Source organism: Gossypium arboreum, chromosome 5, assembly GCF_025698485.1.
Source record: "Gossypium arboreum isolate Shixiya-1 chromosome 5, ASM2569848v2, whole genome shotgun sequence".
In the NCBI taxonomy this organism is placed as follows: domain Eukaryota; kingdom Viridiplantae; phylum Streptophyta; class Magnoliopsida; order Malvales; family Malvaceae; genus Gossypium; species Gossypium arboreum.
The window spans coordinates 80,120,036-80,130,142 of record NC_069074.1 but is presented as its reverse complement, the minus strand read 5'-3'; the positions used below and the strand labels follow the sequence as shown (position 1 = coordinate 80,130,142).

General features: G+C 31.2%; 1 protein-coding gene across 2 annotated transcripts; it reads left to right on the top strand.

Annotated features, from left to right (window-relative positions):
* Positions 1-2,435: 2,435 nt before the first annotated feature.
* LOC108452180 (uncharacterized) lies at positions 2,436-4,130 on the top strand. 2 transcript variants are annotated; one of them, XR_001866352.2, is made up of 3 exons: positions 2,436-2,999; positions 3,505-3,601; positions 3,906-4,130. XR_001866352.2 is itself a non-coding variant. In XM_017749945.2 (2 exons), exons 1-2 carry the CDS (start codon positions 2,469-2,471, stop codon positions 3,984-3,986), a joined length of 612 nt encoding a protein of 203 aa, XP_017605434.1. In that variant the 5' UTR covers positions 2,436-2,468; the 3' UTR covers positions 3,987-4,130. The 2 variants fall into 2 exon arrangements, 1 of the variants encoding a protein (XP_017605434.1); XM_017749945.2 differs by lacking the exon at positions 3,505-3,601.
* Positions 4,131-10,107: the final 5,977 nt, after the last annotated feature.

Here is a 10,107-nt window from a genome sequence, read left to right as displayed (position 1 = left end):
CAACAACTCATTATTTTGTTCAGCCACTAAAAGGCATGAAATCAATTCAAAATATTTTTTAAAACTTTTTTCACGGTATTACTGCTGCAGGAGCACATTAGTAGCATGAAAGGTTGAAAAGGTTTTCTCTAACAGATCATTATCAGTTATGTTCTCTCTACATAATTTCAGTTGAGAACTAATTTTGAAAAGTTCTGAATTGTATTTTCTTACAGTCTTAAAATCTTGCAGCCGTAAGTGCATCCAATCATAACGAGCTTTAGGAAGGATCACCGTTTTCTGATTGTCAAATCTTTCTTTCAATTTTTTTCACAACTCAAGAGGGTCTTTCACAGTGAGATATTCCACTTTTAATCCTTCATGTAGATGATGAAAGATGAAAATCATTACTTTTGCCTTGTCTTGGTTAGATGCTTCTTTATTTTCTACTATAGTATTCCCTAGACCTTTAGCATCTAGGTGGATTTCAGCATCTAACACCCATGAGAAATAATTTTTGCCTGAGATGTCTAGGGCGGCAAATTCAAGTTTGGCAAGATTTGACATTATAATCACTAAAAAAAACTAAAAAAATATTAGTAAAAGAATAGTAATCATATTATTTGTCAAATGTAATTATAATAAAGTATTTAAGAAAAAAATAGGAAATAACATAAAATAATTTGTGATATAAAATTTAGGATTACCTTAAGTCGATAGAGAAATTAAATTTGATTCCTCCCAAGAACTTTAAGCAAATCGTTGCACAAGTTTGAACCCCTCTTTTTTTGTCAATTTTTGGGTAGCCAATCAACCAATTTGAATGCTAGGTTAGAAAAATAATGAAAGTAATTCAACGGGGGATTAGAAAAGGATATAAAGCAGTTAAGGTATGGGTTTCAATTTTTTTTGGGGGGGGGTTATCGAATGAAAAATAAGAATAAGGTGGGTTTAGAAAAAAAAATTTGAGAATCATACTGATAACATGTTATAAAACTAAATTTAGCACATAGATGTATTAGCATCCAATATTTTTAAAGCTTGTTTTTGGAACTAAACTGATTGGACTAGAACCAGCTAATATATTGATCTTATAATAAATAAAAATTTGATTGAATTGCGAACCAGTTAGAACCGACTTTGGAATGTGAACCAAAAATTAGATAGACGACAAAAAACCAATTGAACCGGTTTTTGTATTTTAATCTAATTTTTTGCCCAAAATAATAATAATAATAATAATAATAATAATAATAATAATAACTAAAACCCAATTTTTTAAAAGTTGAAACCAGCCCAAATTTTTTAATAATCTATAATATATATAATATTTGGTGAGTGTTTTTCAACCGAGTCGACTCAATTATAAAATTATCAAAGACTAGTTACTTTTACAAAAGAACTTGAATGTATTTATATTTTTTAATATTTTGATACTAAAATTTACATTTTCGTAATTGGGAAAGATAAGATTTGAACTTAGTTATTAGAGTTTTCATTGTCACAATTTTATCATTTTAACTAAAATTTTATTTGGTTTTTATATTAATTGTTTTATAAAATTATTTATTTATATTTTAAGTGTATTATAATTTAGTAATTACTTGTATTAATTGCACCAAATAAAATTATTAAATAACAAAATAAATAGTATATTCAACAAGGCAAGTCTATAACTATATACGAAAACAAAATAGATGTGGAACTGTAGAAGAATGACCTTGTCACTTGTTTTGTTTTTCTTGATTTTTGACATGAGACCAAGTAAAGAAAAAGAGAATGAAAAGAAATGAGGAAAAGGAAATAACAAAATTAAATACATTATCAATATACAAAAGGAAATAACAAAATTGAATACATTATCAATATACATGTTTAGAATTTTGCTAAAACGTATAATGATAGATTTAATATTTAATATTTATATTTTTAGGTCAATTTTATCTTTATTTTTAGTTAAATTTGACTATTAATATTTTTAAAAAGAGTTAAATCGTTTTTCTTAACAGATATACTAACTAAAACATTAATTTTTTAATATATTGGCATGACAACTTACATGGTAATGCACGTGTATTTCATGTTGATATGACATTATTTTTCTTATATATCACATCAATAAATAATTTAAAATTTATAAAAATAAAAATTAAATAAAAATTGATAAGTAATTATAAAATTAACATAAAGCACATATAGATTGTCATGCGGTCTGTTATGTTAAAAAAATTAATGTTTTAGTTAGTTTTTATGTTAAAAAACAATAATTCAACTCTTTTTGAATAGTTGATGATCAAATTTGATTCTTTTTATAAGATTGATGACCAAATTGACAAGATAAAAACGTTAATGTTGAAGTTGGTAAATAAGTTGTTATAACAACTCCTAGTATTTAGGGATTAGTTCTTTGTAATTTTGTAATTAAGTACTAAGTATGCTAGTTAGTTACTACCTACCCATTATATTACAATCAAGTTGTAGCAACAAGAATGACAGACTTGAAACATTTTATTTTCTCTCATCTTTTCAATCGATATCTTAACATGGTATTAGAGTCAGGTTCAATTTTTTCTTGGTTCCCTGTTTTTTTTCTTCATAATCTTCTTCAATGGCAGTCCATCAATCTTCTTCTCTTGTCATTGACTTTCATCACCCTCTTTATCTTCATCCCTCTGATACCCCTAGCACTCTACGGGTCTCTCATCAGCTTCTTGGCTTTGAGAATTATAATATATGGAGTCGATCAATGGAAATTGCTCTTCTTGCCAAAAACAAACTTGGATTTGTTGATGGTACTTGTTCACAAGCTAATCTTCCAGCTGATCTTCATCCTCAATGGGACTATTGCAATGCTATTATCCTCTATTGGATCCTCAACACCGTTTGCCAAGAACTTTCAGCTGGTATTATTTTTGCTTCGAGTGCCTGTCTTGTTTGGAAGGATCTTTAAGAATGCTACAGCAAAGTTGATGGGTCCAGAATTTATTATCTCCATCACACTATTTCTTCTCACACTCAAGGTACTTATTCCATCTCCACGTATTTCGCACAGCTCCACCTTTTATTGGACAAGTATGAAGTTTTAGTGCCTTGCTCTCCATGTGACTGTGAAAATGCTCGAACCACATCTGCCTTTTTTTTTCAATGACTCTTTTAATTTCTAATGGGCCTCAATGATTCCTATTCTGCTATGCGTAGTCAAATATTACTTATGCAACCACTACCTTCAGTCAATCAAACCTACTCCATGCTTGTTTAGAAAGAATCTCAACGTCAAATCTCCTCTCCACTGCTTTCTGCATCTAAGCTTACTACCCTTTACTACTCGACTACTACCACTAGTAGCTCCAAGCGTAGATTCAATGGCACTTGTGATCATTGTCATGTCCGGGGCCATAAATGTGGAAACTGTTATAAACTGATTGGTTTCCCACCTGATTTTAAGTTCACTCGTAAGAAATCAATTGCTACTAATGTCACCTCTTCGATTGATTCAGTTGAACTGTGATTCCATCCTCTGTTCAGGCTTCATCTGCTCCTACTTTAACATCGGAACAGTACCAGCAACTTCTAACTATTTTGTAGAAAGATTCATCTATTTCTACTATTGCTCACATGGCTGGTACGCTCTCTTACTCTACATCATCTGGTTGTATCCTTGACACAGGAACCACCAACCATATGACATTTGATTTTCAATGCTTGAATTCTTCTGCTGCTCTTGCTCCTAACAGCTCTTGTGTTCAATTGCCTAATGGGAAATCAGCTCTGTTACTCATATTGACCATCATATCAGTTCCCCCACTTATAAGCTAACTAATGTTTTATACATACCTGATTTTAATTATAATTTGCTTTCTGGTTCTCAGTTTACTAAAGACCTCAATTGTTTTGTGTCTTTTTACCCTTCTTTTTACCTTTTACAGGACCTTTGCAATGGACGGATGCTGCGGATTGGTAAGAACATGTTGGTCGTACTACTTTCACCCACATCAGCTCTCTTCTAGTCTTATTCATCCTCACAAATTTATCAATATTTCTTTTCCCATTATTACTTCTTTTATGGCTTTACATAATGATCCACATGTATAGCATGCTCGCCTTGGTTACACCTCTATTTCTACAATGAAAAAAATTGCTCAATTAAAATATGTTTTACATGATCTTAATGAATTATCTTCTTGTTCTATTTGTCCACTAGCTAAACAAACTAAATTTTTGTTTCCTCGTAGTTACACTCAAACTACTAGTGCTTTTGCCTTTATTCATATTGACCTATGGGGACCTTATAAAATCTCAACTCATAGTGGTCATCGTTTTTTCCTCACTATAGTTGATGATTTCACTCGAATGACTTGGGTATACCTTCTACGAACTAAGAATGATGCTTCTGTAACTCTTAAACAATTTGTTGCCTTTGCAAAAACACAATTTTCAGCTGATATCAAGGTCATTCGGAGTGACAATGGTTCTGAATTTTTAACTCTACATGCACACCTTTTTTCACCTCTCTTGGTATTATCCATCAAAGTTCATGCATCGATACTCCACAACAAAATGGGGTTGCTAAACGCAAACATTGCCATCTTCTTGAACTTGCCAAAGCCTTGAAATTTCACTCTCATTTGCCTTCTAAATTTTAGGGAGAATGTGTACTAATAGCTTGCTAATGTGTACTAATAGCTTGCTACATTATCAGTCGTTTACCTACCTCTATTTTTTCTTGGAAATCTCCTTATGAAAAATTCCACAAAACTCCTCCATCTCTTGATCATCTTAAAGTTTTCGATTGCTTATGTTATGCCACCGTACCTCATTATCATGATAAGCTTTCCCCTAAAGTCATTCCTTCTAATTTTTTCTTGGTTATTCTCTCGTTCAAAAGGGGTATATTCTCTTTGATCTTCTTTCGAAGAAATTTTTTGTCAATCGAAATGTCACCTTTCATGAGACTATTTTTCCTTTCAAAATTTCATTTCCTACTACTCCAATGTTTCCTATCACTACTTTTGGTCCTATAGAAGACTCACATTTCTTTTCCAACCCCCCGTACCTTCTCACATTACCTTTTCCGATCTTTCTTCTTCCTCTTTTACTTTGGATCCTTCCTCATTTCCACCTTACACCTATCTCTTCCTCTTCGAAGATCCACAAGAACCACTAAATGACCATATTGGCTTTAAGACTTTGTATGTTCTCCTCCATGTTTTTCATCCTCTTCATTTGCAATACAAGGTTCATATCCTCTTACTCTTTCTTATGCTCATTTACCTTTCCATACACAACACTTCACTGCCACCATATCACACCTGGTTGAACCACAATCTTATTCTAAGACTGTTAAACATAAGTGTTGGATAGAGGCTATGCATCAGGAAATACAAGCTTTGAAATCCAATAGCACTCGGGAAGTAGTCTCTTTACCTCACGAAAAAACTTCCATTGGTTATAAATGGGTGTATAAGGTCAAATATCACTCTAATGGCATAGTTGAAAGGTTCAAAGCCTGCCTTGTCGCCAAAGGCTACAATCAACAAGAAGGTATTGAATTTCAAGACACGTTCTCTCTAGTAGCAAAATAAGTCACCGTCCATACTGTTATTGTTCTTGCAGCCCTCTTTCATTGGCCACTTTATTAGCTAAATGTCTTCAATGCCTTTTTACAATGTGATTTACAAAAGGAAGTGTTCATGACTCTTCTAGAGGGATTTTGCAACCAGGGGGAGAATAAGGTCTGCAGGTTGCTTAAATCTCTCTATGGCCTGAAACAGGCTTCACGATAATGGAATTTGAACTTGACTGAAACTTTGGTTTCACATGGATACATTTAGAGTAAACATGACTACTCCATGTTCACAAAAAGTGTAGAATCCAAACAAGTCATCATGTTAATATATGTTAATTATCTGTTGACTACAAAAAAATGACAGTAAATTGATTAGCAAATTAAATGGTATATTGCACAATAATTTCAAGGTGAAGGACCTTGGAAGTCTAAAATATTTTCTTGGGATCGAAATATCAAGGTTGGATAAAGGCATTGTGCTAAATCAGAGAAAATATGCTCTCGAATTAATTGGAGATGTCGATTTAAAAGGAGCAAAATCAACGGTCACTCCATTAGAGTAGAATCAAAAGCTTACAACAGTAGAATTTGATGAAACATTGCAGTTGAAAAATGATGGTGAAAAATGATGGTGAAGTTTTAGCAGATGCAACAATTTATCAAAGACTAATTAGGAGATTGTTATACTTGACAAACACTAGACCAGACATTGCTTATGGTGTGCAACACTTGATTCAGTTCATGCATAAGCCTAAGAAGTCTCATTATGCAGCTGCATTGAGGATTGTGAGATACATCAAAAGCAATTCAAGACAAGGAATTCTGCTTGCTTCCAATGGAGATCCAATGTTAATTGCATACTATGATTCAGACTGGGCATCTTGCCATATGTCTAGGAAATCAATAACGAGGTATTGTATAAAACTTGGAAGTTCCTTAATCTCTTGGAAAAAAAAAAAAAAAAACAAAGCACTGTCTCAAGATCTTCAGCAGAAGCCGAATATAGAAGCATGATATCTAATGTTGCAGAGTTGAAATGGTTAAAAAGATTACTTGAAGAATTGGAGACCAAAGAAAGTAAGCCAGTCGTGCTTTATTGTGACAGGCAAGCTGCAATTCAAATCGCAGCAAATCCTGTTTACCATGAAAGAACCAAGCACATTGAAATCGATTGCCACTTTGTGAGAGTAAGTATACAAAAAGGTTTAGTGAAAATTGAACACATTTCAACAAAGGCACAGCTTATAGACATTCTCACCAAAGGATTAGCTGTACCACAACATCGACACTTAATATCCAAGTTGGGAGTGATAGACATATATCACCCTCCAACTTGAAGGGGAGTGTTGAATTCGGTAAATAAGTTGTTATAACAGCTCCTAGTATTTAGGGATTAATTCTTTGTAATTAAGTACTAAGTATACTAGTTAGTTACCACCTACCCATTACACTCTAGAGTGTTGGAATTTTCCAAGCACATAAACTCCAATTTCTTTGTCAAGCTTTCTCATCATTTTAGTGTTACCTTCATCTCTCTTCTTTTCTATTTCCCCTTTCCATAAAAAAAATAATAATGATAATAATAAAAAACCTTCAAGTTTGCTTTTTGTGTCCATAAAAAAAAAAAAAGCAGATTAATTGACGTTGCACCAAAACATTCCATTCAAATTTACGAAACAACTATACAAGAACCAAACATTTAATCTCACAAATAATATATATCGTAGATAGTTTCTAATGAAATCCAAACCTGCACAAACTGTTATATATTTATTTATTATATAAAGTTTACTTCGACAACAATAGATAATCACACTTATTTTCATAAATAATCAAATTGAAAATTAAAAATTAAAACCCTAATCAACATAAATCCAAAATATTTGGCATGTATAATAAAAAAACATTAATCTATAAAATTTGACTCTTTTGAATAGTTGATGATCAAATTTGACTCTTTTATAAAATTAATGACCAAATTAACAAGAAATATAAATATTAAGGGTTAAAGTTATCATTATATTTTTACAAAACAATAAAAAATTCACTTTAAATGAATAAAATGAATGAAGGAACAACTAATTTTCATATTCCATAGCAAATGAAAATTAAGAAAATAGATTTATTTTTTCAATAGAAAATACATATTTTTAAATGCAGTGAAAATCTTAAATAAAAAAAAGAAAGAAAGAAAAAAGAAAAATTGAAACATCGGTTATTGAAATTTCAAGAAAAGTGTGAGAGCAAAGACTTATCATTTTGTAGTCTGCTTTACGATATTATGTACACGGCACAAGTTTCTTCTCAAGACTTTCATTTATTTTTAAATATAAAGAGTTATATTTTATTTGATTTTCATTCCAAGTCCTGGGTATTAATTGTAAAAGGAATTACCCAGTAATTGCAAAAGTAAAATCCTCTTGCCTTGCCAATCCACTATACTATAAACAATTGATTAAAGCAAATACTAATAATTTGACCCAATCTTGATTGTTTGTTGAAACTTTATTTACAATTGCAGTAATCTCATAACACAAATCCTTTGGCTAAACCAAAACTAAGAAATCCTAGCTTATATTTTTGAGTGTTGGAATTTTGCAAGCAGATAAACTCCAATTTCTTTGTCAAGTTTTCTCATCATTTTAGTGCTACCTTCATTTCTCTTGTTTTCTATTTCCCCTTTCCTTAAAGAAAAAATAAAGTGTTCAATTTTATTTACTTTCTTTTACTCCAAATTAGTCCTCCAAAAAAAAAAAAAAAAAACCTAATCTTCAAATCCTTTTGGTTATTTTCAACTAGTGGAGCATTTTCTCAGCTTTGATTTTCAAGTTCCCAAGTGAGGTAAAGGTCTTTTATATATGCTTCATTTCTTGAATTGTGTTTATATATATATATATATATATATATATTTCTTGATCTAATAATCACTTACTATGTTTTTTTCTTCAAGGAATTAACTTTCTTTGCACTCACATACTTGGAATTATTACTTTCATTTTGAAGAGGTAAGAGGGGAATGTTTATTATGTTTTCCATTGTTATATGCATAATATTAGTGTGTGTGAGGGTAACCTTTTAAAGAATATTGAATTACCTATTTAAATAGCATCAACTTTAAAAATTTTAGTACTTTTGAATTATAATATTGGTGTAGAACCACGGGTTTTTTACTAAAAAAGTATAAAAAAAATTAAAAAATTCGAAAATAATACAGTAAAAAAAGTAATTACGAAAATGGTATAGTCAGGGTGGTCACGCCACTCTAACAGGCGGCACCACCCTGACAAACAGTACCAAAACAGTAAAAAAAACTCTGAAAATAAAAAAAAAGCTGAAAAACAAAAAAAAAAAATAAAATATTGGACATGTGGGTGCCAGAGGCGGCACCAGTGTTGCCTCTGACAGAGGCGGCACCAGTTGTGTGGGTCCCACAGGCGGCACCTAAGCACTATAAAACCAAGCAGAACCAGCAACCCCGGGAGCAAGATTCAGCAGCAAGGAGAAGAAAATAAAAGGAAAGAAAGGAGAAGAGAAGGAAGAAAAAGAAGGAGAAGAAAAAAAGAAGGTATAATTTTTTTAAATAATGAATTTTTATATTGTTAATGTGCTTTTCTTGTTATTATTATTGTTGATTTTATTATTTTTGTTGTCGATTATGAATATTGTTATTATTGTTAGTAAAAATCATAATTATTGTTAGTTATTATTATTGTTAAAAAACCTAAAAAGCCTATTTATGTTATGTAAAGAATATATTATTTTCTTATATGTGTTTTAGGTAGATTTTTACCCATATTATATAAAAAAAAAAATAGCGAAATAAGTTGTTTGAAAGATTAAGTACCATTTTGGCACTTTTGGCACTTAATCTTTCAAACAACCTATTTTAGAATTTTATTTTATTTTTATATTATTAGGTAAAAACTCGTTTTAGGTTGATTTTAAATGGTTAAATGTAAAGATAAATGTTATTTATGTATAAAATGAGAACGAAAAACTATGAGCTTATGAATGACAAAAATTGCATATTGAGTAATTAATTTTTTATTTAAGTAGTTTATTTGGTGTTCAAATTATTTTGAGAAAGTTTATTTATTTTTAATGATTGAGCATTGAAGATGGATAATCGGTTTTTCGTATGCGTTTGTTTCGATGGAATTATCTTGACAACAACAGTTGGATGTATATTTGAATGTCGGCAACAAATAGCAATGAGATTTAATAGAAATGTCTCGTTGGATGATATGAAGGGAAGAATTAACGTAAAATTGTCGACGTTGTGGGAGAAGGATCTGAAACTTTTCTACAAGTTTCCGGTTCGACAGATCCAATCAAATTCATCGAAATGGAACTTGTAGACGACGAAGACGTGGAGACAATGATCGCTCTTTTTGTGGGAATGGGAGTGACAAAATGCACCGATTCACTTATTTCTTTGAGTTAGCGGTATGAAGGAAAATGAAAATCTCACTTGCATATGGTGAAGAACATAGAGCTCAAGAACCGTGCATGGTGGCTCCAATATCGTACGTTGATAGTGAATCGACTATAAGTGGGATCGG

Coding starts and splice junctions, on each gene's coding strand:
- LOC108452180 (XM_017749945.2), top strand. CDS start 2,469: ATGACAGACTTGAAACATTTTATTTTCTCTCATCTTTTCAATCGATAT. Junction 3,000..3,905: donor TATTTCTTCTCACACTCAAG/GTACTTATTCCA, acceptor TACCTTTTACAG/GACCTTTGCAATGGACGGAT.